Source organism: Stegostoma tigrinum, chromosome 10 (assembly GCF_030684315.1).
Source record: "Stegostoma tigrinum isolate sSteTig4 chromosome 10, sSteTig4.hap1, whole genome shotgun sequence".
Taxonomy (NCBI): Eukaryota; Metazoa; Chordata; class Chondrichthyes; order Orectolobiformes; family Stegostomatidae; genus Stegostoma; species Stegostoma tigrinum.
The window spans coordinates 88,206,638-88,232,870 of NC_081363.1; the positions used below are offsets into that span (position 1 = coordinate 88,206,638).

General features: G+C 57.3%; 1 protein-coding gene across 1 annotated transcript in view; it reads right to left on the reverse strand.

Moving 5' to 3' along the window:
* The window catches only part of psen1 (presenilin 1), a 165,425-nt gene that overhangs the window by 81,458 nt on the left and 57,734 nt on the right, over nt 1–26,233 (reverse strand). The window contains exon 2 of the mRNA XM_048537287.2: nt 7,609–7,761. Within this exon, the coding sequence (XP_048393244.1) occupies nt 7,609–7,695 (87 nt within the window). The 5' untranslated portion in view covers nt 7,696–7,761. The remainder of the gene's footprint in view (nt 1–7,608; nt 7,762–26,233) is intronic.

Here is a 26,233-nt window from a genome sequence, read left to right on the forward strand (position 1 = left end):
CAAGAGAAGAGGGGGCGATTACGGACCAAAGAGTAGATTTTTGTATCGAGGCGGAGGACATAGGTGAAGCATTAAGTACATAAAATATACAAATTAGAAGAAGCAGCAAACCATTTAACTCCTCAAGACTACTTGTCCAACTGACCCACAAACGTGAACATCTTTTCCAAGTCCACCTTGTTTGACAAGTCAGGATCTTAAATGCTTCAATCAAATCACCCTCACTTTTTCAACTCCAATGGAAATAAATAGTCTGTCTGAACTTTCCTCATAAAACAACCCACTCATTCCAGGTGTCAGTCGAGTAAACCTCTTCTGAACCAACTCCAATGTACTTAAATCCATATTTAACTAAGGAGACCAATACTGCACGTGGTATCTTAGATGTGGTTGCACCAATGCCCTGTATGACTGAAGCTTATTATATTTCTTTATTATTTTGTGAGAAAAGATAGCATCCCCTTAGCCTTCTCAATGACTTGCTGTGCCTACATGCCAACCTTTGGTGGCTCATGCACCAGAAGACTCAAATCCCTCTGCACATCAAGATCCTACAGTCATTTTTCATTTAATTAATTCTTTGCTTTTCTTAAATTCTTCCTGCCAATGCAAAATCTTCATATTTCCCCCAATTAGACTCCATATGCCAGATTTTTGTTCACTTACTCAACCTAGCCATTTGATTTATTATTCTCACAAGAACAAGATACATTGAAAAGTATTGTTTTGCATGCTAATCAGGCAAATCATGTCTTACAAAAGTACATCAGGGTAATAAAGCAGAATTCAGATTGTATTGTTACAGCTGCAGGCAAGGTCAAGAGAAAGATTAAGAATATACGACAGGTCCATCCATTTGTCTGACAACAGCAGGAGAGAAGCCGTTCTTCAATCATTCAGTATGCATTTTCAAACATTTGTATCTTCTGCTCGATGGAAGGTGAAGAGTGTATAACTGGGGTGGGATTATGCTGGCTGCTTTCTCCAGGAAATGTAAACGAGTCAGTGGAAGGATGGCTGGATTTCATGAGGGGCTGGGCCGCGTTGCACACACAACTCTAATTTCTTGTAGTCTTGGGCACAGCGGCTGCCATGCCAAGCTGTGATGTAACCGGATAGTATGCTTTCTATGGTGCATCTATAAAAATTGGTAAGCATCATTGCGGACATGCCGAATTTCCCTAGCCTTCTGAGGTAGTGGAGGCATTGGTGTACATTTTTGTCTGTCTTGTCAACATGGATGGACCAGGTCAGATTGTTTGAGCTATTTACTCCTCGGACTTGTAGCTCTATGCCATCTTAGCACCACTGAGCAAACCGGTACCCTGCAAGGCTGCATACTCACCCCCTTACTATATTCCTTATTCACTTATGACTGTCTGGCCAAACTCTCTAACTCCATTTACAAGTTTGCTTATGACACCACTGTAGTGGGTCGGATCTCAAACAACATAGAACATAGAAAAGTACAGCACAGTACAGGCCCTTTGGCCCAAGATGTTGTGCCGTGGATTAATCCTAATCCAAAAATAAAATAACCTAACCTACATTCCCCTCAATTCACTGCTGTCCATGTGCAGTCCAGCAGTCGTTTAAATGTCACTAATGATTCTGCTTCCACGGCTACCACTGGCAAAGTATTCCATGCGCTCACAACTCTCTGGGTGAAGAATACAGAATACAGGAAAGAAATAGACAGCTTTGTGATATTTACTTCTAGGAACTCAAAGGTCTCAACCATCTCCACCTTCACCACTGATGCAGAAAGGGATGTGTCCTCCACTCTGCTTCCTGAAGTAGATGACCAGAAATTTCAGTTTACTGACATTGAGGGAGACAATGTTGACTTTACACCATGCCACTCAGCAGTCTGTCTTGTCATTTTTTGAGATCAGTATGGTAGCGTCATCAGCAAACTTGTAAATGGAGTATGATGATACAAAGGCTTTAAGAGGTGTAGCTTGTCTTGGGTTTATACTTCAAACAGAGACTTTAAGATAAAGGTTGAGAGTTGTCGATTGAAAACCAACAAAGTAAACAGCATGTGAGACCTTTGTCTTTTTTTAAAAATATGAGAACAATGTACACAGATCCTTGAAAGTTGCCACCCACGTTGACAGGGCTGTTAAGAAAGCATACAGTGTTTTAGCTTTTATTAATAGTGTAGATGAGCAGAGAGATCTCGGTGTCCATGTACACAGTTCCTTGAAAATTGCCACCCAGGTTGACAGGGCTGTTAAGGCGGCATACAGTGTTTTAGCTTTTATTAATAGAGGGATCGAGTTCTGGAACCAAGAGGTTATGGTGAAGCTGTACAAAACTCTGGTGCGGCCACACTTGGAGTATTGTGTACAGTTTTGGTCACCGCTTTATAAGAAGGATGTGGAAGCTTTGGAAAGGGTGCAGAAGAGATTTACTAGGATGTTGCCTGGTATGGTGGGAAGGTCTTACGAGGAAAGGCTGAGGGATTTGAGGCTGTTTTCATTAGAGAGAAGGTGGTTGAGAGGTGACTTAATTGAAACCTATAAAATAATCAGAGGGTTAGATAGGGTGGATAGGGAGAGCCTTTTTCCTAGGATGGTGACAGCGAGCACGAGGGGGCACAGCTTTAAATTGAGGGGTGAAAGATATAGGACAGATGTCAGAGGTAGTTTCTTTACTCAGAGAGTAGTAAGGGAATGGAACGCTTTGCCTGCAATGGTAGTAGATTCACCAACTTTAGATACATTTAAGTCGTCATTGGACGAGCATATGGATGTACATGGAATAGTGTAGGTTAGATGGGCTTGAGATCGGTATGACAGGTCGGCACAACATCGAGGCCCGAAGGGCCTGTACTGTGCTGTAATGTTCGATGTTCTATGTTCTAATAGGAACAGCCTGAATGGGAAGGGCAAGCTCCCACAGAACCAGGGTTTTGAGTTTTAGCTTTTCAATAGCCACGGCTGGGGTCATGAAGCTGGAGGAGGATGAAATTTTTCCTCCCGTTACAGCTAAAAGCTGGTGGCTCTCTTCCTACTGCCAGAGTTGCATGTCAGACAATCTATTTTACTGAATTGGCCTTTAACAAGGATGCATTTATGGGAGTGGATGAAACATGGAGCTGGAGGAGCATCAGGTCCTGATGAAGGGTCCAGGCCTGTAATGTCAACTTTCCTACTCAGATACTGCCTGACCTGGTGTGCTCATCCAGTTCTAAATTTTATCAGCCTCTAACTTAAGCATTTGCAGTCCTTTCTATCTCCTAGTATGTTTATGCAATGTAGTAATATTGGAACAGTTACTGTCTATTACTTAACTAATCTACTTTTCTGTTAAGAGATAATGGGAACTGCAGATGCTGGAGAATCTGAGGTAACAAAGTATAGAGCTGGATGAACACAGCATAAAGACCCCACCACCAAAGACATGTTTCCCTCCCCACTCTTGTCTGCTTTCCAGAGGGCCCACTCTCTCCGTGACTCCCTTGTCCACTCCATACTCCCCTCCAACCCCACCACATCCCCCTCTCTGAAGAAGGGTCTAGGCCAGAAATGTCAGCTTTTGTGCTCCTGAGATGCTGCTTGGCCTGCTGTGTTCTTCCAGTTCTACACTTTGTTACTACTTTTCTGTTAAGATTTCCAATAGTTTTGAGTTATTCCAATTTCTTCTTTATTTTGTTGTATTGTAACTATAGTGTATGAATAAAGTGTGTTTTGCTTACTTTTGAGTAGTTTGACACATTGAATTTAATCTGGGACTAACAACTAACACTCACCTTTATAAAAGTAGTAAAATTCAGGGCATAGAGTATCTTCTGAATATATTTTGAGGGAGTTTTATCTCGTCCGTAACAAATTGGGGGCGCTTGTGAGGACTGTAATCGCTAATTCCAGATTGTGTTTAGGGTTGTTGAACTAAAGTGAGAGGAGAGTCTTAGTGTTCATTTATTTTGGGTGTTGAATTCAGTTGGTTTGAATAGGGTGTCTCTTGTGTAGTAACAGCTCTTTCAGTCACAATGAGTTTCCCTGGGGTAGAAGAAGTCACTTTGGGAATTTTAGAGAAAGCGTGTAAGGCAAAGCTTACGGAATTGACAACCAAGCTGCAGTTGGGGTTGCCTGTGTCAGAGAGGAAAGGGGAGATAACTGTGGCAGTCACAGCATTTACAATTGCCAGGAATGCCATCAGAAACTTTGGAAATGAACTAAAATCAAATTGAAAATGAAGTAGCTTGAACATGAAAAGGAAATATAATAGTTTGAATTCCAATTAAAAACAAACGAGAAAGAAAAGAAAGGCCCTAGCAGAGAGGGGGGGGGGTGGGGTGCAAGAGTGAGTAATGGGGTTGGGGGGGTGCGAGAATAAGACTGGGGGGGGGGGGGGGGGGGAAGCAAGAGCGGAACTGTCAGACAAAGGCAATCCACATTGCTGTGAAAAGGCAGTCAGCCTGCCGTATTCTGTCATTTCTAGGCCCAGACATCATAGGAAATCACTTTGATAGCTATTGTCAAACAGTAAGTATACAAAGGTAAGTTGGTGTCAAATAGAAAACTAGGCGGGGGGAAGGAGGATGCCAGGTAGCTAGAATGCCAGTGGTGTAGGGGGTAGGAAGCTAAGATCACAAATCAGTGCCAGGCTGTTAGGATGCCAAGCAGGTAGGACTATGTTGCCATAGGAAAGAGCGCCTAGTGGGTAGAACGTAGGTGCTAGACAGCATGTCAGAGGGGTTATCAGGTCTGGGGAGGCTGTAAGTGGTCTGGGAAAGGTGTAGGTGGGGTTTGGGAGAGCTAAATATGGGTTCTGTCGAATAATTATTTAGAAGTTAGACCACGTATTTAATAGTCCAAACTTTTCTTGAGGAATATTTACTTAATTTATTCAGAACCCTCCAAATTATCGGACTGAAATGGGGACTTTGAGGGTCCCAGGTGTAGGGGAATGACTCAGCAGGATTTTCAATTCCTTTGGAGTGTGCTACGATTCCACAGGATTCCACATTGGAACAATGGCAGTCTGACCATCAAAAAAATCTGAGTTGTGATTTACTTCCGATAAAACCATGCTGACTGTTCCCAAATACTTAAGTTTTCCTATGGGCGATTTTGAAGATGATTTTCTAAAATATTTCCCATCTGTTGTTATTGATCAAGATGATGATGATGATGATGCAACCCAGGCCACAGTGAAAAAGTAACACGGGGAGGAGGTTGGTAATACTGGACTGGAAAATTGCAAGATGACAAAGTGTGGAGCTGGATGAACACAGCAGGCCAAGCAGCATCTCAGGAGCACAAAAGCTGACGTTTCAGGCCTAGACCCTTCATCAGAGAGGGGGATGGGGAGAGGGAACTGGAATAAATAGGGAGAGAGGGGGAGGCGGACCGAAGATGGAGAGAAAACTAGATAGGTAGAGAGGAGAGTATAGGTGGGGAGGTAGGGAGGGGATAGGTCCGTCCAGGGAAGACAGACAGGTCAAGGAGGTGGGATGAGGTGGTAGGTAGGAAATGGAGGCGCGGCTTGAGGTGGGAGGAAGGGACGGGTGAGAGGAAGAACAGGTTCGGGAAGCAGAGACAGGCTGGGGTGGTTTTGGGATGCAGTGGGGGGAGGGGACGAGCTGGGCTGGTTTTGGGATGCAGTGGGGGGAGGGGAAGAGCTGGTTTTGGGATGAATTAGGGGAAGGGGAGATTTTGAAGCTTGTGAAGTCCACGTTGATACCATTGGCCTGCAGGGTTCCCGAGTGGAATATGAGTTGCTGTTCCTGCAACCTTCGGGTGGCATCATTGTGTCACTGCAGGAGGCCCATGATGGACATGTCGTCTAGGAATGGGAGGGGGAGTTGAAATGGTTCACGACTGGGAGGTGCAGTTGTTTGTTGCGAACCGAGCGGAGGTGTTCTGCAAAGTGGTCCCCAAGCCTCCGCTTGGTTTCCCTGATGTAGAGGATGCCACACCGGGTGCAATGGATACCATATACCACATTGGCAGATGTGGAGGTGAACATCTATTTGAATTGCAAACTTCTTTAAAATAAGTGTAGCAAGACAAACCCAGCTACTACAGACCAAGGGGAAAAATCCTGGGCCTAGCAATTTATCTGTTTCCAAGCTCCTTACCCATCCCACCTACCCACCTACCCTCTGTACCTTCTTCCTAAATCCTAAGAGTGCTGGGAACCATAATTACAGTGAGAACTGCTCTTTACACATTTAGAACACCCCCTTGGCTTTCATATTCCTGTCTCATGAAGTCAATGGAAAACTCAGTTTTCCATAAGTACACTTTACATCCACAACTTTGTCAGACAATTACACACAAATTGGTCACTCATATTATGTGAGATACCAAAATGAACTGCAGATGCTGGAAATCAGAATCAGAAACAAATTGCTGGAAAAGGTCAGAGAAATTAGGGTTAATGCTTCTGGTCCGGTGGATGGAATTGGGGGTTGAACAACAGTCGGACAAACAGCCCAGAGAGAGAAAAAAAAACAGCTAGACAGACAAAGGGATGGGTAAAGGTCAGTGTGGGTAAATGAATAGCTGCTGAGGGGGTCTGTGTGTGTGGTAGCAGCCCATGTGATGACAAGACATGGAGACCCAGAGGAAATGCATGCTGAGACGGGGATAATGTGCAAACTCCACAGTCACCCGCGGGTGGAGTTGAACCTGAGTCCCCGGCACAGAGGCAATATTGCTAACCACTGACTGCAATGCCACCATGTACTTACCCCAGCCCTCACACATCACGCCTTGTCATCACATGGGCTACCACCATAAACATTTCATTGACAGCCACTAACAGTCACCATCAGCAGTTATTTATTCTTCCAGCTTGACCTTTACCCATTTCTTTGTCCACCCAACTATTTTTCTCTTTCTCTGCGCTCCATCTACACCTATCATTTACAGCACCCCACCACTCTATCTTCAGCATATATACTAACCTTTTCCTAATTCCCATCAGTTCTGAAGAAAGGTCACTGGACTCAAAACGGTAACTCAGCTTTCTCCACAGATGCTGCCAGAACTGTTGCCTTTTTCTAATGATTTCTGTACTTGTCACTCACATTATGCAAACAGTTCTGCTCGTTTGAACATGGCCTTATGCAATATCTGGGCAGCAATATCCAAGAACCTTGAATTGCAGAAGTTCCACAAAGAACAATCAGAATATCTTAAACAACAGTTACAGTCTATTGGGGTAGGATTCCTGTCTTCACTTTCAAGCTTAAAAATAACAAAACCTCCAGTAAATTAGTCATAACCAATTAACCTGCAATAACAGGCCATGTCTCATTGACCTCTACAAAAAAACCTTAGCATTGAGTGATAACCAGTTCCATTTTCAAATGGAAACTGACCTCACTTACAAACTCCCAAGCTCCCACTTCCACATCATTCCATCCCATCCTATCCCCACAAGCAGCACATTCCATATGATACCACATAAGAAAGGGAACTGAATAGTAATAGAACCTAAGTCCCACCAATGCTTTCTGTGCCAATAATCCTAAATCTGCGTCCTTTGTAAATGAACCTTCAGCAAGCAGCTTCCACTGCCAATCAAAACCTTTTATAGTTTGAAGTCTAAGAAATAATCAGACATAAAATGAGAAGTGGGCAGTCTCACCGAGTTGATTTGATGGTTTTCAGATGCACTCTCCGTTGGCTGCCCGCCCTGGAACACAGGCACAACCTGGGCAGGTAGTTCCGACATCAGGAAGATCCCACACAGCAAATTCAACGGTCTTTCTCAGGGATGCAGATACCAACCTTCTCCTCACTACAAGGCACCAAACGTAACAGAAAAAAAGTGTAAAGAAAATTAACCCGCCATGTTCTTTCATTTATCCTCTATCCTTCAGCCAGCCACTACAGCTCCCTCCATTGCCAAACTCTATCGATTGTCTAAATTTTCAGAACTTGTTGTGTGGATACAGCCAGAATCACTCATCTCCATGACCACAGACTGTCAACCAGCAGGCAACCAACATCAAACTGGAAGCTTCAGAACTACTTTCAAACTAGAGAGGTGCAGTTGCTTTCCATTCCACACGTCGATAATTAGGGTGGGAGTGAAAGAGGTAGTGAATGCGAGAGAGAGCACGTATGAACGCAAGCGAAATATTAAAATCCATGCTTGAGACACAACGGTCAGAATTCTCCTATTTGAAATAATTCTGCTTTTGTCATACTCAGTGATTTATTTTGTTTTGAAAATTATTTCAGGTAGAAATTTACACAGTACAGTATTTCAAATTGTACATTGTTTTAAAGTAGGCAAGAAGGAATCAGAATCTGTCTCTAACGTTGATTCCTACAGGAGCTTATGATTCATTAACGGTCTCCATTTTCAGGAATGCAACCAGTTGAGAACTGGCTGTACTGCTTCAATGATCACAGGTGCTCTTTCTCCAGACCGGGCCAGTGGTCACACACTCTCACGCTCTCTCTCTCTCTCTCTCTGATTGGAACAATGGTCCCAGACTGTTTCTCTTTCTCTCTCTCTCTCTTTCTGACCAGGCCGGTGGTCTCTCTCTCTCTCTCTCTGACCGGGCCGGTGGTCGGTCTCTCTCTCTGACCGGGCCTGTGGTCGGTCTCTCTCTCTCTCTCTCTGACCGGGCCGGTGGTTTCACACTCTGATCGGGCCAGTGGTCACTCACACTCTCTCTCTCTCTCTGACCGTCCCTTGGTTGGTCGGTGTCTCTCTCTCTCTCTCTCTCTCTCTCTCTCTCTGACTGGGCCGGTGGTCACTCTCTCTCTCTCTCTCTCTCTGACTGGGCCGGTGGTCGGTCTCTCTCTCTGACCGGGCCGGAGGTCTCTCTCTCACTCTCTGACCGGGCCGGAGGTCTCTCTCTCACTCTCTCTGACCGGGCCGGAGGTCTCTCTCTCACTCTCTCTCTCTGACCGGGCCGGAGGTCTCTCTCTCTCTCTCTCTGACCGGGCCGGAGGTCTTTCTCTCTCTGACCGGGCCGGAGGTCTCCCTCTCTCTCTCTGACCGGGCCAGAGGTCTCTCTCTCTCTCTGACCGGGACGGAGATCTCCCTCTCTCTCTCTCTCTCTCTCTGACCGGGCCGGAGGTCTCTCTCTCTCACTCTCTGACGGGGCGGGAGGTCACTCTCTCTCTCTCTCTCTCTCTGACCGGGCCGGAGGTCACTCTCTCTCTCTCTCTCTCTCTGACCGGGCCAGAGGTCTCTCTCTCTCTCTCTGACCGGGCGGGAGGTCACTCTCTCTCTCTCACTCACTCTCTGACCGGGCGGGAGGTCACTCTCTCTCTGACCGGGCCGGAGGTCACTCTCTCTCTCTCTCTCTGACCGGGACGGAGGTGTCTCTATCTCTCTCTCTCTGACCGGGCCGGAGGTCTCTCTCTGTCTCTCTCTCTGACCGGGCCGGAGGTGTCTCTATCTCTCTCTCTCTGACCGGGCCGGAGGTCTCTCTCTCTCTCTCTCTCTCTAACTCTCTGACCGGGCCGGAGGTCTCCCGCTCTCTCTCTGACCGGGCCGGAGGTCTCCCGCTCTCTCTCTGACCGGGCCGGAGGTCTCCCGCTCTCTCTCTGACCGGGCCGGAGGTCTCCCGCTCTCTCTCTGACCGGGCCGGAGGTCTCCCGCTCTCTCTCACTCACTCTCTGACCGGGCGGGAGGTCACTCTCTCTCTGACCGGGCCGGAGGTCACTCTCTCTCTCTGACCGGGACGGAGGTGTCTCTATCTCTCTCTCTCTGACCGGGCCGGAGGTCTCTCTCTGTCTCTCTCTCTGACCGGGCCGGAGGTGTCTCTATCTCTCTCTCTCTGACCGGGCCGGAGGTCTCTCTCTCTCTCTAACTCTCTGACCGGGCCGGAGGTGTCTCTCTCTCTCTCTGACCGGGCCGGAGGTCTCCCGCTCTCTCTCTGACCGGGCCAGAGGTCTCTCCCTCTCTCTCTCTGACGGGGCCGGAGGTCTCTCTCTCTCTCTCACTCACTCTCTGACCGGGCCGGAGGTCTCCCGCTCTCTCTCTGACCGGGCCGGAGGTCTCTCTCTCTCTGACCGGGCTGGAGGTCACTCTCTCTCTCTCTCTCTGACCGGGACGGAGGTGTCTCTATCTCTCTCTCTCTGACCGGGCCGGAGGTCTCTCTCTGTCTCTCTCTCTGACCGGGCCGGAGGTGTCTCTATCTCTCTCTCTCTGACCGGGCCGGAGGTCTCCCGCTCTCTCTCTGACCGGGCCGGAGGTCTCCCGCTCTCTCTCTGACCGGGCCGGAGGTCTCTCTCTCTCTCTCACTCACTCTCTGACCGGGCGGGAGGTCACTCTCTCTCTGACCGGGCCGGAGGTCACTCTCTCTCTCTCTCTCTGACCGGGCCGGAGGTCTCTCTCTCTCTCTCACTCACTCTCTGACCGGGCGGGAGGTCACTCTCTCTCTGACCGGGCCGGAGGTCACTCTCTCTGACCGGGACGGAGGTGTCTCTATCTCTCTCTCTCTGACCGGGCCGGAGGTCTCTCTCTGTCTCTATCTCTGACCGGGCCGGAGGTCTCTCTCTCTCTCTCTCTGACCGGGCCGGAGGTGTCTCTCTCTCTCTCTGACCGGGCCGGAGGTCTCCCGCTCTCTCTCTGACCGGGCCGGAGGTCTCCCGCTCTCTGTCTCTGACTGGGCCGGAGGTCTCTCTCTCTCTGACCGGGCCGGAGGTCTCTCTCTCTCTCTCTCTCTGACCGGGCCGGAGGTGTCTCTCTCTCTCTCTCTCTGACCGGGCCGGAGGTCTCCCGCTCTCTCTCTGACCGGGCCGGGGGTCTCCCGCTCTCTGTCTCTGACCGGGCCGGAGGTCTCTGTCTCTCTCTCTCTCTGACCGGGCCGGAGGTCTCTCTCTCTCTGACCGGGCCGGAGGTCTCTCTCTCTCTGACCGGGCCGGAGGTCTCTCTCTCTCTGACCGGGCCGGAGGTCTCTTTCTCTCTGACCGGGCCGGGGGTCTCTCTCTCTCTCTCTCTCTCTAACTCTCTGACCGGGCCGGAGGTGTCTCGCTCTCTCTCTGACCGGGCCGGAGGTCTCCCGCTCTCTCTCTGACCGGGCCGGAGGTCTCCCGCTCTCTCTCTGACCGGGCCGGACGTCTCCCGCTCTCTCTCTGACCGGGCCGGAGGTCTCCCGCTCTCTCTCTGACCGGGCCGGAGGTCTCCCGCTCTCTCTCTGACCGGGCCGGAGGTCTCCCGCTCTCTGTCTCTGACCGGGCCGGAGGTCTCTCTCTCTCTGACCGGGCCGGGGGTCTCTCTCTCTCTGACCGGGCCGGGGGTCTCTCTCTCTCTGACCGGGCCGGGGGTCTCTCTCTCTCTGACCGGGCCGGGGGTCTCTCTCTCTCTGACCGGGCCGGGGGTCTCTCTCTCTCTCTGACCGGGCCGGGGGTCTCTCTCTCTCTGACCGGGCCGGGGGTCTCTCTCTCTCTCTGACCGGGCCGGGGGTCTCTCTCTCTCTCTCTCTGACCGGGCCGGAGGTCTCTCTCTCTCTCTGACCGGGCCGGAGGTCTCTGTCTCTCTCTCTCTCTCTCTGACCGGGCCAGAGGTCTCTCCCTCTCTCTCTCTGACCGGGCCAGAGGTCTCTCCCTCTCTCTCTCTGACGGGGCCAGAGGTGTCTCTCTCTCTCTCTGACCGGGCCAGAGGTCTCTCCCTCTCTCTCTCTGACCGGACCAGAGGTGTCTCTCTCCCTCTGACCGGGCCAGAGGTGTCTCTCAGTCTCTCTCTCTCTCCCTCCCTGACCGGGCCGGTGGTCTCTCTCTCTCTCCCTCCCTGACCGGGCCGGAGGTCTCTCTCTCTCTGACTGGGCCGGAGGTCTCTCTCACTCTCTCTCTGGCCGGGCCGGAGGTCTCTCTCACTCTCTCTGACCGGGCCGGAGGTCTCCCTCTCTCTCTCTGACCGGGCCGGAGGTCTCCCTCTCTCTCTCTGACCGGGCCGGAGGTCTCCCTCTCTCTCTCTGACCGGGCCGGGGGTCTCTCTCTCTCTCTCTGACCGGGCCGGGGGTCTCTCTCTCTCTCTCTGACCGGGCCGGAGGTCACTCTCTGTCTCTCTGACCGGGCCGGACGTCTCTCTCTCTCTGACCGGGCCGGAGGTCTCTCTCTCTCTCTCTCTCTGACCGGGCCGGATGTCTCTCTCTCTCGACTCTATGACCGGGCCAGAGGTCTCTCTCTCTCTCTCTCTCTCTCTGACCGGGCCGGAGGTGTGTCTCTCTCTCTCTCTGACCGGGCCGGAGGTGTCTCTCTCTCTCGACTCTCTGACCGGGCCGGACGTCTCTCTCCCTCTCTGACCGGGCCAGAGGTGTCTCTCTCTCTCTCTCTCTCTCTCTCTGACCGGGCCGGAGGTCTCTCTCTCTTTGACCGGGCCAGAGGTCACTCACTCTCTCTGACCGGGCCAGAGGTCACTCACTCTCTGACCGGGCCAGAGGTCTCTTCCTCTCTCTCTCTCTGACCGGGCCAGAGGTCTCTCCCTCTCTCTCTCTGACGGGGCCAGAGGTGTCTCTCTCTCTCTCTGACCGGGCCAGAGGTCTCTCCCTCTCTCTCCCTGACCGGGCCGGAGGTCTGTCTCTCTCTCCCTCCCTGACCGGGCCGGAGGTCTCTCTCTCTCTCCCTCCCTGACCGGGCCGGAGGTCTCTCTCTCTCTCCCTCCCTGACTGGGCCGGAGGTCTCTCTCGCTCTCTCTCTGACCGGGCCGGAGGTCTCTCTCTCTCACCGGGCCGGAGGTCTCTCTCTCTCTCTCTCTGACCGGGCCGGATGTCTCTCTCTCTCTACTCTCTGACCGGGCCGGAGGTCTCTCTCTCTCTACTCTCTGACCGGGCCGGAGGTGTCTCTCTCTCTCTCTGACCGGGCCGGAGGTGTCTCTATCTCTCTCTCTCTCTGACCGGGCCGGAGGTGTGTCTCTCTCTCTCTCTCTCTCTCTGACCGGGCCGGAGGTGTCTCTCTCGACTCTCTGACCGGGCCGGAGGTCTCTCTCTCTCTCTGACCGGGCCGGAGGTCTCTGTCTCTCACTCTCTGACCGGGCCGGAGGTCTCCCTCTCTCTCTCTGACCGGGCCGGAGGTCTCCCTCTCTCTCTCTGACCGGGCCGGGGGTCTCTCTCTCTCTCTCTCTCTCTGACCGGGCCGGAGGTCTCTCTCTCTCTCTCTGACCGGGCCGGAGGTCTCTCTCTCTCTCCCTCCCTGACCGGGCCGGAGGTCTCTCTCTCTCTCCCTCCCTGACTGGGCCGGAGGTCTCTCTCGCTCTCTCTCTGACCGGGCCGGAGGTCTCTCTCTCTCACCGGGCCGGAGGTCTCTCTCTCTCTCTCTCTCTCTGACCGGGCCGGATGTCTCTCTCTCTCGACTCTCTGACCGGGCCGGAGGTCTCTCTCTCTCGACTCTCTGACCGGGCCGGAGGTCTCTCTCTCTCGACTCTCTGACCGGGCCGGAGGTCTCTCTCTCTCTCTCTGACCGGGCCGGAGGTGTCTCTCTCTCTCTCTGACCGGGCCGGAGGTGTGTCTCTCTCTCTCTCTCTCTCTCTCTCTCTGACCGGGCCGGAGGTGTCTCTCTCGACTCTCTGACCGGGCCGGAGGTGTCTCTCTCGACTCTCTGACCGGGCCGGAGGTCTCTCTCTCTCTCTGACCGGGCCGGAGGTCTCTGTCTCTCACTCTCTGACCGGGCCGGAGGTCTCCCTCTCTCTCTCTGACCGGGCCGGAGGTCTCCCTCTCTCTCTCTGACCGGGCCGGGGGTCTCTCTCTCTCACCGGGCCGGAGGTCTCTCTCTCTCTCTCTCTCTGACCGGGCCGGAGGTCTCTCTCTCTCGACTCTCTGACCGGGCCGGAGGTCTCTCTCTCTCGACTCTCTGACCGGGCCGGAGGTCTCTCTCTCTCGACTCTCTGACCGGGCCGGAGGTCTCTCTCTCTCTCTCTGACCGGGCCGGAGGTGTCTCTCTCGACTCTCTGACCGGGCCGGAGGTGTCTCTCTCGACTCTCTGACCGGGCCGGAGGTCTCTCTCTCTCTCTGACCGGGCCGGAGGTCTCTGTCTCTCACTCTCTGACCGGGCCGGAGGTCTCCCTCTCTCTCTCTGACCGGGCCGGAGGTCTCCCTCTCTCTCTCTGACCGGGCCGGGGGTCTCACTCTCTCTCTCTCTCTGACCGGGCCGGAGGTCACTCTCTCTCTCTCTGACCGGGCCGGAGGTCTCTGTCTCTCACTCTCTGACCGGGCCGGAGGTCTCCCTCTCTCTCTCTGACCGGGCCGGAGGTCTCTCTCTCTCTCTCTGACCGGGCCGGAGGTCACTCTCTGTCTCTCTGACCGGGCCGGAGGTCTCTCTCTCTCTCTCTGACCGGGCCGGAGGTCACTCTCTGTCTCTCTGACCGGGCCGGACGTCTCTCTCTCTCGACTCTCTGACCGGGCCAGAGGTCTCTCTCTCTCTCTCTCACTGACCGGGCCGGAGGTGTGTCTCTCTCTCGACTCTCTGACCGGGCCGGAGGTCTCTCTCCCTCTCTGACCGGGCCAGAGGTGTCTCTCTCTCTCTCTCTCTCTCTCTGACCGGGCCGGAGGTCTCTCTCTCTTTGACCGGGCCAGAGGTCACTCACTCTCTCTGACCGGGCCAGAGGTCACTCACTCTCTCTGACCGGGCCAGAGGTCTCTCCCTCTCTCTCTCTCTCTCTCTCTGACCGGGCCAGAGGTCTCTCCCTCTCTCTCTCTGACGGGGCCAGAGGTGTCTCTCTCTCTCTCTGACCGGGCCAGAGGTCTCTCCCTCTCTCTCCCCCTGACCGGGCCGGAGGTCTCTCTCTCTCTCCCTCCCTGACCGGGCCGGAGGTCTCTCTCTCTCTCCCTCCCTGACTGGGCCGGAGGTCTCTCTCGCTCTCTCTCTGACCGGGCCGGAGGTCTCTCTCTCTCACCGGGCCGGAGGTCTCTCTCTCTCTCTCTCTCTCTCTGACCGGGCCGGATGTCTCTCTCTCTCGACTCTCTGACCGGGCCGGAGGTCTCTCTCTCTCTCTCTCTGACCGGGCCGGAGGTGTCTCTCTCTCTCTCTGACCGGGCCGGAGGTGTCTCTCTCTGTCTCTGACCGGGCCGGAGGTGTGTCTCTCTCTCTCTCTGACCGGGCCGGAGGTGTGTCTCTCTCTCTCTCTCTCTGACCGGGCCGGAGGTGTCTCTCTCGACTCTCTGACCGGGCCGGAGGTCTCTCTCTCTGACCGGGCCGGAGGTCTCTGTCTCTCACTCTCTGACCGGGCCGGAGGTCACTCTCTCTCTCTCTCTCTCTCTCTGACCGGGCCAGAGGTCTCTCTCTCTCTCTCTGACCGGGCGGGAGGTCAATCTCTCTCTCTCTCTCTGACCGGGCCGGAGGTCTCTCTCACTCTCTCACTCTCTGACCGGGCGGGAGGTCTCTCTCTCTCTGACCGGGCCGGAGGTCACTCTCTCTCTCTCTCTCTCTCTGACCGGGCCAAAGGTGTCTCTATCTCTCTCTCTCTCTCTCTGACCGGGCTGGAGGTCTCTCTCTCTCTCTCTCTCTCTCTCTGACCGGGCCGGAGGTGTCTCTATCTCTCTCTCACTGACTGGGCCGGAGGTCTCTCTCTCTCTGACCGGGCCGGAGGTCTCTCTCTCTCTCTCTCTCTCTGACCGGGCCGGAGGTCTCTCTCTCTCTGACCGGGCCGGAGGTCTCTCTCTCTCTCTCTCTCTCTGACCGGGCCGGAGGTGTCTCTATCTCTCTCTCTCTCTGACCGGGCCGGAGGTCTCTCTCTCTCTGACCGGGCCGGAGGTCTCCCTCTCTCTCTCTGACCGGGCCGGAGGTCTCCCTCTCTCTCTCTGACCGGGCCGGAGGTCTCCCTCTCTCTCTCTGACCGGGCCGGAGGTCTCCCTCTCTCTCTCTGACCGGGCCGGAGGTCTCCCTCTCTCTCTCTGACCGGGCCGGAGGTCTCCCTCTCTCTCTCTGACCGGGCCGGAGGTCTCCCTCTCTCTCTCTGACCGGGCCGGAGGTCTCCCTCTCTCTCTCTAAGACCGGGCCGGAGGTCTCCCTCTCTCTCTCTAAGACCGGGCCGGAGGTCTCCTTCTCTCTCTCTAAGACCGGGCCGGAGGTCTCCCTCTCTCTCTCTAAGACCGGGCCGGAGGTCTCCCTCTCTCTCTCTGACCGGGCCGGAGGTCTCCCTCTCTCTCTCTGACCGGGCCGGAGGTCTCCCTCTCTCTCTCTAAGACCGGGCCGGAGGTCTCCCTCTCTCTCTCTAAGACCGGGCCGGAGGTCTCCCTCTCTCTCTCTAAGACCGGGCCGGAGGTCTCCCTCTCTCTCTCTAAGACCGGGCCGGAGGTCTCCCTCTCTCTCTCTGACCGGGCCGGAGGTCTCCCTCTCTCTCTCTGACCGGGCCGGAGGTCTCCCTCTCTCTCTCTGACCGGGCCGGAGGTCTCCCTCACTCTCTCTGACCGGGCCTGAGGTCTCTCCCTCCCTCTCTCTCTCTGACCGGGCCAGAGGTGTCTCTCTCTCTGACCGGGCCAGAGGTGTCTCTCTCTCTGACCGGGCCAGAGGTGTCTCTCTCTCTGACCGGGCCAGAGGTGTCTCTCTCTCTGACCGGGCCAGAGGTGTCTCTCAGTCTCTCTCTCTCTCCCTCCCTGACCGGGCCGGAGGTCTCTCTCTCTCTCTCTCTGACTGGGCCGGAGGTCTCTCTCTCTCCCTCCCTGACCGGGCCGGATGTCTCTCTCTCTCGACTCTCTGACCGGGCCAGAGGTCTCTCGCTCTCTCTCTCTCTGACGGGGCCAGAGGTGTCTCTCTCTCTCTCTGACCGGGCCAGAGGTGTCTCTCTCTCTGACCGGGCCAGAGGTGTCTCTCTCTCTGACCGGGCCAGAGGTGTCTCTCTCTCTGACCGGGCCGGAGGTCTCCCTCACTCTCTCTGACCGGGCCGGAGGTCTCTCTCTCTCCCTCCCTGACCGGGCCAGATGTCTCTCTCTCTCGACTCTCTGACCGGGCCAGAGGTCTCTCCCTCTCTCTCTCTCTCTGACGGTGCCAGAGGTGTCTCTCTCTCTCTCTGACCGGGCCAGAGGTGTCTCTCTCTCTCTCTGACCGGGCCAGAGGTCTCTCCCTCTCTCTCTGTGACCGGGCCAGAGGTGTCTCTCAGTCTCTCTCTCTCTCCCTCCCTGACCGGGCCGGAGGTCTCTCTCTCTCTCCCTCCCTGACCGGGCCGGAGGTCTCTCTCTCTCTCTCTCTCTGACTGGGCCGGAGGTCTCTCTCACTCTCTCTCTGACCGGGCCGGATGTCTCTCTCTCCCGACTCTCTGACCGGGCCGGAGGTCTCCCTCACTCTCTCTGACCGGGCCTGAGGTCACTCACTCTCTCTGACCGGGCCAGAGGTCTCTCCCTCTCTCTCTCTCTCTGACCGGGCCAGAGGTCTCTCCCTCTCTCTCTCTGACCGGGCCAGAGGTCTCTCCCTCTCTCTCTCTGACCGGGCCAGAGGTGTCTCTCTCTCTGACCGGGCCAGAGGTGTCTCTCAGTCTCTCTCTCTCTCCCTCCCTGACTGGGCCGGAGGTCTCTCTCTCTCTCCCTCCCTGACCGGGCCGGAGGTCTCTCTCTCTCTCTCTCACTCTCTCTGACTGGGCCGGAGGTCTCTCTCACTCTCTCTCTGACCGGGCCAGAGGTGTCTCTCTCTCTGACCGGGCCAGAGTTGTCTCTCTCTCTCTCTGACCGGGCCAGAGGTGTCTCTCTCTCTGACCGGGCCAGAGTTGTCTCTCTCTCTGACCGGGCCAGAGGTGTCTCTCTCTCTGACCGGGCCAGAGGTGTCTCTCAGTCTCTCTCTCTCTCCCTCCCTGACCGGGCCGGAGGTCTCTCTCTCTCTCCCTCCCTGACCGGGCCGGAGGTCTCTCTCTCTCTCTCTGACCGGGCCGGAGGTCTCTCTCACTCTCTCTCTGGCCGGGCCGGAGGTCTCTCTCACTCTCTCTCTGGCCGGGCCGGAGGTCTCCCTCTCTCTCTCTGACCGGGCCGGAGGTCTCCCTCTCTCTCTCTCTGACCGGGCCGGAGGTCTCCCTCTCTCTCTCTCTCTGACCGGGCCGAGGGTCTCCCTCTCTCTCTCTGACCGGGCCGGAGGTCTCCCTCTCTCTCTCTGACCGGGCCGGAGGTCTCCCTCTCTCTCTCTGACCGGGACGGAGGTCTCCCTCTCTCTCTCTGACCGGGCCGGAGGTCTCCTTCACTCTCTCTCTGTCTCTGACCGGGCCGGAGGTCTCCTTCACTCTCTCTCTCTCTCTGACCGGGCCGGAGGTCTCTCTCTCTCTCTCTCTCTCTCTCTCTGACCGGGCCGGAGGTCACTCTCTGTCTCTCTGACCGGGCCGGAGGTCACTCTCTGTCTCTCTGACCGGGCCGGAGGTCACTCTCTCTCTCTCTCTCTCTCTGACCGGGCCAAAGGTGTCTCTATCTCTCTCTCTCTCTCTCTGACCGGGCCGGAGGTCTCTCTCACTCTCTCACTCTCTGACCGGGCGGGAGGTCAATCTCTCTCTCTCTCTCTGACCGGGCCGGAGGTCACTCTCTCTCTCTCTGACCGGGCCAAAGGTGTCTCTATCTCTCTCTCTCTCTCTCTGACCGGGCTGGAGGTCTCTCTCTCTCTCTCTCTCTCTCTCTGACCGGGCCGGAGGTGTCTCTATCTCTCTCTCACTGACTGGGCCGGAGGTCTCTCTCTCTCTGACCGGGCCGGAGGTCTCTCTCTCTCTCTGACCGGGCCGGAGGTCTCTCTCTCTCTGACCGGGCCGGAGGTCTCTCTCTCTCTCTCTCTCTCTGACCGGGCCGGAGGTGTCTCTATCTCTCTCTCTCTCTGACCGGGCCGGAGGTCTCTCTCTCTCTGACCGGGCCGGAGGTCTCCCTCTCTCTCTCTGACCGGGCCGGAGGTCTCCCTCTCTCTCTCTGACCGGGCCGGAGGTCTCCCTCTCTCTCTCTGACCGGGCCGGAGGTCTCCCTCTCTCTCTCTGACCGGGCCGGAGGTCTCCCTCTCTCTCTCTAAGACCGGGCCGGAGGTCTCCCTCTCTCTCTCTAAGACCGGGCCGGAGGTCTCCCTCTCTCTCTCTAAGACCGGGCCGGAGGTCTCCCTCTCTCTCTCTGACCGGGCCGGAGGTCTCCCTCTCTCTCTCTGACCGGGCCGGAGGTCTCCCTCTCTCTCTCTGACCGGGCCGGAGGTCTCCCTCTCTCTCTCTAAGACCGGGCCGGAGGTCTCCCTCTCTCTCTCTAAGACCGGGCCGGAGGTCTCCCTCTCTCTCTCTAAGACCGGGCCGGAGGTCTCCCTCTCTCTCTCTCTAAGACCGGGCCGGAGGTCTCCCTCTCTCTCTCTGACCGGGCCGGAGGTCTCCCTCTCTCTCTCTGACCGGGCCGGAGGTCTCCCTCTCTCTCTCTGACCGGGCCGGAGGTCTCCCTCACTCTCTCTGACCGGGCCTGAGGTCACTCACTCTCTCTGACCGGGCCAGAGGTCTCTCCCTCCCTCTCTCTCTCTGACCGGCCAGAGGTGTCTCTCTCTCTGACCGGGCCAGAGGTGTCTCTCTCTCTGACCGGGCCAGAGGTGTCTCTCTCTCTGACCGGGCCAGAGGTGTCTCTCAGTCTCTCTCTCTCTCCCTCCCTGACCGGGCCGGAGGTCTCTCTCTCTCTCTCTCTGACTGGGCCGGAGGTCTCTCTCTCTCCCTCCCTGACCGGGCCGGATGTCTCTCTCTCTCGACTCTCTGACCGGGCCAGAGGTCTCTCGCTCTCTCTCTCTCTGACGGGGCCAGAGGTGTCTCTCTCTCTCTCTGACCGGGCCAGAGGTGTCTCTCTCTCTGACCGGGCCAGAGGTGTCTCTCTCTCTGACCGGGCCAGAGGTGTCTCTCTCTCTGACCGGGCCGGAGGTCTCCCTCACTCTCTCTGACCGGGCCGGAGGTCTCTCTCTCTCCCTTCCTGACCGGGCCAGATGTCTCTCTCTCTCGACTCTCTGACCGGGCCAGAGGTCTCTCCCTCTCTCTCTCTCTCTGACGGTGCCAGAGGTGTCTCTCTCTCTCTCTGACCGGGCCAGAGGTGTCTCTCTCTCTCTCTGACCGGGCCAGAGGTCTCTCCCTCTCTCTCTGTGACCGGGCAGAGGTGTCTCTCAGTCTCTCTCTCTCTCCCTCCCTGACCGGGCCGGAGGTCTCTCTCTCTCTCCCTCCCTGACCGGGCCGGAGGTCTCTCTCTCTCTCTCTCTCTCTCTCTCTCTGACTGGGCCGGAGGTCTCTCTCACTCTCTCTCTGACCGGGCCGGATGTCTCTCTCTCCCGACTCTCTGACCGGGCCGGAGGTCTCCCTCACTCTCTCTGACCGGGCCTGAGGTCACTCACTCTCTCTGACCGGGCCAAAGGTCTCTCCCTCTCTCTCTCTCTCTGACCGGGCCAGAGGTCTCTCCCTCTCTCTCTCTGACCGGGCCAGAGGTCTCTCCCTCTCTCTCTCTGACCGGGCCAGAGGTGTCTCTCTCTCTGACCGGGCCAGAGGTGTCTCTCAGTCTCTCTCTCTCTCCCTCCCTGACCGGGCCGGAGGTCTCTCTCTCTCTCCCTCCCTGACCGGGCCGGAGGTCTCTCTCTCTCTCTCTCACTCTCTCTGACTGGGCCGGAGGTCTCTCTCACTCTCTCTCTGACCGGGCCGGATGTCTCTCTCTCTCGACTCTCTGACCGGGCCAGAGGTCTCTCCCTCTCTCTCTCTCTGACGGGGCCAGAGGTGTCTCTCTCTCTCTCTGACCGGGCCAGAGGTGTCTCTCTCTCTGACCGGGCCAGAGTTGTCTCTCTCTCTGACCGGGCCAGAGGTGTCTCTCTCTCTGACCGGGCCAGAGGTGTCTCTCAGTCTCTCTCTCTCTCCCTCCCTGACCGGGCCGGAGGTCTCTCTCTCTCTCCCTCCCTGACCGGGCCGGAGGTCTCTCTCTCTCTCTCTGACCGGGCCGGAGGTCTCTCTCACTCTCTCTCTGGCCGGGCCGGAGGTCTCTCTCACTCTCTCTCTGGCCGGGCCGGAGGTCTCTCTCACTCTCTCTCTGGCCGGGCCGGAGGTCTCTCTCACTCTCTCTCTGGCCGGGCCGGAGGTCTCCCTCTCTCTCTCTGACCGGGCCGGAGGTCTCCCTCTCTCTCTCTCTGACCGGGCCGGAGGTCTCCCTCTCTCTCTCTCTCTGACCGGGCCGAGGGTCTCCCTCTCTCTCTCTGACCGGGCCGGAGGTCTCCCTCTCTCTCTCTGACCGGGCCGGAGGTCTCCCTCTCTCTCTCTGACCGGGACGGAGGTCTCCCTCTCTCTCTCTGACCGGGCCGGAGGTCTCCTTCACTCTCTCTCTGTCTCTGACCGGGCCGGAGGTCTCCTTCACTCTCTCTCTCTCTCTGACCGGGCCGGAGGTCTCTCTCTCTCTGACCGGGACGGAGGTCTCTCTCACTCTCTCTCTCTCTCTGACCGGGCCGGAGGTCTCCTTCACACTCTCTCTGTCTCTGACCGGGCCGGAGGTCTCTGTCTCTCTCTCTATCTCTGACCGGGCCGGAGGTCTCTCTCTCTCTCTCTGACCGGGCCGGAGGTCTCTCCCTCTCTCTCTCTGACCGGGCCGGAGGTCTCTCTCTCTCTCTCTCTGGCCGGGCCGGAGGTCTCTCTCACTCTCTCTCTGGCCGGGCCGGAGGTCTCTCTCACTCTCTCTCTCTGACCGGGCCGGAGGTCTCTCTCTCTCTCTCTCTCTCTCTCTCTGACCGGGCCGGAGGTCACTCTCTGTCTCTCTGACCGGGCCGGAGGTCTCTCCCTCTCTCTCTCTCTCTGACGGTGCCAGAGGTGTCTCTCTCTCTCTCTGACCGGGCCAGAGGTGTCTCTCTCTCTCTCTGACCGGGCCAGAGGTCTCTCCCTCTCTCTCTGTGACCGGGCCAGAGGTGTCTCTCAGTCTCTCTCTCTCTCCCTCCCTGACCGGGCCGGAGGTCTCTCTCTCTCTCCCTCCCTGACCGGGCCGGAGGTCTCTCTCTCTCTCTCTCTCTCTCTCTCTCTGACTGGGCCGGAGGTCTCTCTCACTCTCTCTCTGACCGGGCCGGATGTCTCTCTCTCCCGACTCTCTGACCGGGCCGGAGGTCTCCCTCACTCTCTCTGACCGGGCCTGAGGTCACTCACTCTCTCTGACCGGGCCAGAGGTCTCTCCCTCTCTCTCTCTCTCTGACCGGGCCAGAGGTCTCTCCCTCTCTCTCTCTGACCGGGCCAGAGGTCTCTCCCTCTCTCTCTCTGACCGGGCCAGAGGTGTCTCTCTCTCTGACCGGGCCAGAGGTGTCTCTCAGTCTCTCTCTCTCTCCCTCCCTGACCGGGCCGGAGGTCTCTCTCTCTCTCCCTCCCTGACCGGGCCGGAGGTCTCTCTCTCTCTCTCTCACTCTCTCTGACTGGGCCGGAGGTCTCTCTCACTCTCTCTCTGACCGGGCCAGAGGTGTCTCTCTCTCTGACCGGGCCAGAGTTGTCTCTCTCTCTCTCTGACCGGGCCAGAGGTGTCTCTCTCTCTGACCGGGCCAGAGTTGTCTCTCTCTCTGACCGGGCCAGAGGTGTCTCTCTCTCTGACCGGGCCAGAGGTGTCTCTCAGTCTCTCTCTCTCCCTCCCTGACCGGGCCGGAGGTCTCTCTCTCTCTCCCTCCCTGACCGGGCCGGAGGTCTCTCTCTCTCTCTCTGACCGGGCCGGAGGTCTCTCTCACTCTCTCTCTGGCCGGGCCGGAGGTCTCTCTCACTCTCTCTCTGGCCGGGCCGGAGGTCTCTCTCACTCTCTCTCTGGCCGGGCCGGAGGTCTCCCTCTCTCTCTCTGACCGGGCCGGAGGTCTCCCTCTCTCTCTCTCTGACCGGGCCGGAGGTCTCCCTCTCTCTCTCTCTCTGACCGGGCCGAGGGTCTCCCTCTCTCTCTCTGACCGGGCCGGAGGTCTCCCTCTCTCTCTCTGACCGGGCCGGAGGTCTCCCTCTCTCTCTCTGACCGGGACGGAGGTCTCCCTCTCTCTCTCTGACCGGGCCGGAGGTCTCCTTCACTCTCTCTCTGTCTCTGACCGGGCCGGAGGTCTCCTCACTCTCTCTCTCTCTGACCGGGCCGGAGGTCTCTCTCTCTCTCTCTCTCTCTCTCTCTGACCGGGCCGGAGGTCACTCTCTGTCTCTCTGACCGGGCCGGAGGTCACTCTCTGTCTCTCTGACCGGGCCGGAGGTCCACTCTCTCTCTCTCTGACCGGCCAAAGGTGTCTCTATCTCTCTCTCTCTCTCTCTGACCGGGCCGGAGGTCTCTCTCACTCTCTCACTCTCTGACCGGGCGGGAGGTCAATCTCTCTCTCTCTCTCTGACCGGGCCGGAGGTCACTCTCTCTCTCTCTCTCTCTCTGACCGGGCCAAAGGTGTCTCTATCTCTCTCTCTCTCTCTCTGACCGGGCTGGAGGTCTCTCTCTCTCTCTCTCTCTCTCTGACCGGGCCGGAGGTGTCTCTATCTCTCTCTCACTGACTGGGCCGGAGGTCTCTCTCTCTCTGACCGGGCCGGAGGTCTCTCTCTCTCTCTCTCTCTCTGACCGGGCCGGAGGTCTCTCTCTCTCTGACCGGGCCGGAGGTCTCTCTCTCTCTCTCTCTCTGACCGGGCCGGAGGTGTCTCTATCTCTCTCTCTCTCTGACCGGGCCGGAGGTCTCTCTCTCTCTGACCGGGCCGGAGGTCTCCCTCTCTCTCTCTGACCGGGCCGGAGGTCTCCCTCTCTCTCTCTGACCGGGCCGGAGGTCTCCCTCTCTCTCTCTGACCGGGCCGGAGGTCTCCCTCTCTCTCTCTGACCGGGACGGAGGTCTCCCTCTCTCTCTCTGACCGGGCCGGAGGTCTCCTTCACTCTCTCTCTGTCTCTGACCGGGCCGGAGGTCTCCTTCACTCTCTCTCTCTCTCTGACCGGCCGGAGGTCTCTCTCTCTCTCTCTCTCTCTCTCTCTGACCGGGCCGGAGGTCACTCTCTCTGTCTCTCTGACCGGGCCGGAGGTCACTCTCTGTCTCTCTGACCGGGCCGGAGGTCACTCTCTCTCTCTCTGACCAGGCCAAAGGTGTCTCTATCTCTCTCTCTCTCTCTCTGACCGGGCCGGAGGTCTCTCTCACTCTCTCACTCTCTGACCGGGCGGGAGGTCAATCTCTCTCTCTCTCTCTGACCGGGCCGGAGGTCACTCTCTCTCTCTCTCTCTCTCTGACCGGGCCAAAGGTGTCTCTATCTCTCTCTCTCTCTCTCTGACCGGGCTGGAGGTCTCTCTCTCTCTCTCTCTCTCTCTGACCGGGCCGGAGGTGTCTCTATCTCTCTCTCACTGACTGGGCCGGAGGTCTCTCTCTCTCTGACCGGGCCGGAGGTCTCTCTCTCTCTCTCTCTCTCTGACCGGGCCGGAGGTCTCTCTCTCTCTGACCGGGCCGGAGGTCTCTCTCTCTCTCTCTCTCTGACCGGGCCGGAGGTGTCTCTATCTCTCTCTCTCTCTGACCGGGCCGGAGGTCTCTCTCTCTCTGACCGGGCCGGAGGTCTCCCTCTCTCTCTCTGACCGGGCCGGAGGTCTCCCTCTCTCTCTCTGACCGGGCCGGAGGTCTCCCTCTCTCTCTCTGACCGGGCCGGAGGTCTCCCTCTCTCTCTCTGACCGGGCCGGAGGTCTCCCTCTCTCTCTCTGACCGGGCCGGAGGTCTCCCTCTCTCTCTCTGACCGGCCGGAGGTCTCCCTCTCTCTCTCTAAGGACCGGGCCGGAGGTCTCCCTCTCTCTCTCTAAGACCGGGCCGGAGGTCTCCCTCTCTCTCTCTAAGACCGGGCCGGAGGTCTCCCTCTCTCTCTCTAAGACCGGGCCGGAGGTCTCCCTCTCTCTCTCTAAGACCGGGCCGGAGGTCTCCCTCTCTCTCTCTGACCGGGCCGGAGGTCTCCCTCTCTCTCTCTGACCGGGCCGGAGGTCTCCCTCACTCTCTCTGACCGGGCCTGAGGTCACTCACTCTCTCTGACCGGGCCAGAGGTCTCTCCCTCCCTCTCTCTCTCTGACCGGGCCAGAGGTGTCTCTCTCTCTGACCGGGCCAGAGGTGTCTCTCTCTCTGACCGGGCCAGAGGTGTCTCTCTCTCTGACCGGGCCAGAGGTGTCTCTCAGTCTCTCTCTCTCTCCCTCCCTGACCGGGCCGGAGGTCTCTCTCTCTCTCTCTCTGACTGGGCCGGAGGTCTCTCTCTCTCCCTCCCTGACCGGGCCGGATGTCTCTCTCTCTCGACTCTCTGACCGGGCCAGAGGTCTCTCGCTCTCTCTCTCTCTGACGGGGCCAGAGGTGTCTCTCTCTCTCTCTGACCGGGCCAGAGGTGTCTCTCTCTCTGACCGGGCCAGAGGTGTCTCTCTCTCTGACCGGGCCAGAGGTGTCTCTCTCTCTGACCGGCCGGAGGTCTCCCTCTCTCTCTCTAAGACCGGGCCGGAGGTCTCCTCTCTCTCTCTAAGACCGGCCGGAGGTCTCCCTCTCTCTCTCTCTAAGACCGGGCCGGAGGTCTCCCTCTCTCTCTCTGACCGGGCCGGAGGTCTCCCTCTCTCTCTCTGACCGGGCCGGAGGTCTCCCTCTCTCTCTCTGACCGGGCCGGAGGTCTCCCTCACTCTCTCTGACCGGGCCTGAGGTCACTCACTCTCTCTGACCGGGCCAGAGGTCTCTCCCTCCCTCTCTCTCTCTGACCGGGCCAGAGGTGTCTCTCTCTCTGACCGGGCCAGAGGTGTCTCTCTCTCTGACCGGGCCAGAGGTGTCTCTCTCTCTGACCGGGCCAGAGGTGTCTCTCAGTCTCTCTCTCTCTCCCTCCTGACCGGGCCGGAGGTCTCTCTCTCTCTCTCTCTGACTGGGCCGGAGGTCTCTCTCTCTCCCTCCCTGACCGGGCCGGATGTCTCTCTCTCTCGACTCTCTGACCGGGCCAGAGGTCTCTCGCTCTCTCTCTCTCTGACGGGGCCAGAGGTGTCTCTCTCTCTCTCTGACCGGGCCAGAGGTGTCTCTCTCTCTGACCGGGCCAGAGGTGTCTCTCTCTCTGACCGGGCCAGAGGTGTCTCTCTCTCTGACCGGGCCGGAGGTCTCCCTCACTCTCTCTGACCGGGCCGGAGGTCTCTCTCTCTCCCTCCCTGACCGGGCCAGATGTCTCTCTCTCTCGACTCTCTGACCGGGCCAGAGGTCTCTCCCTCTCTCTCTCTCTCTGACGTGCCAGAGGTGTCTCTCTCTCTCTCTGACCGGGCCAGAGGTGTCTCTCTCTCTCTCTGACCGGGCCAGAGGTCTCTCCTCTCTCTCTGTGACCGGGCCAGAGGTGTCTCTCAGTCTCTCTCTCTCTCCCTCCCTGACCGGGCCGGAGGTCTCTCTCTCTCTCCCTCCTGACCGGGCCGGAGGTCTCTCTCTCTCTCTCTCTCTGACTG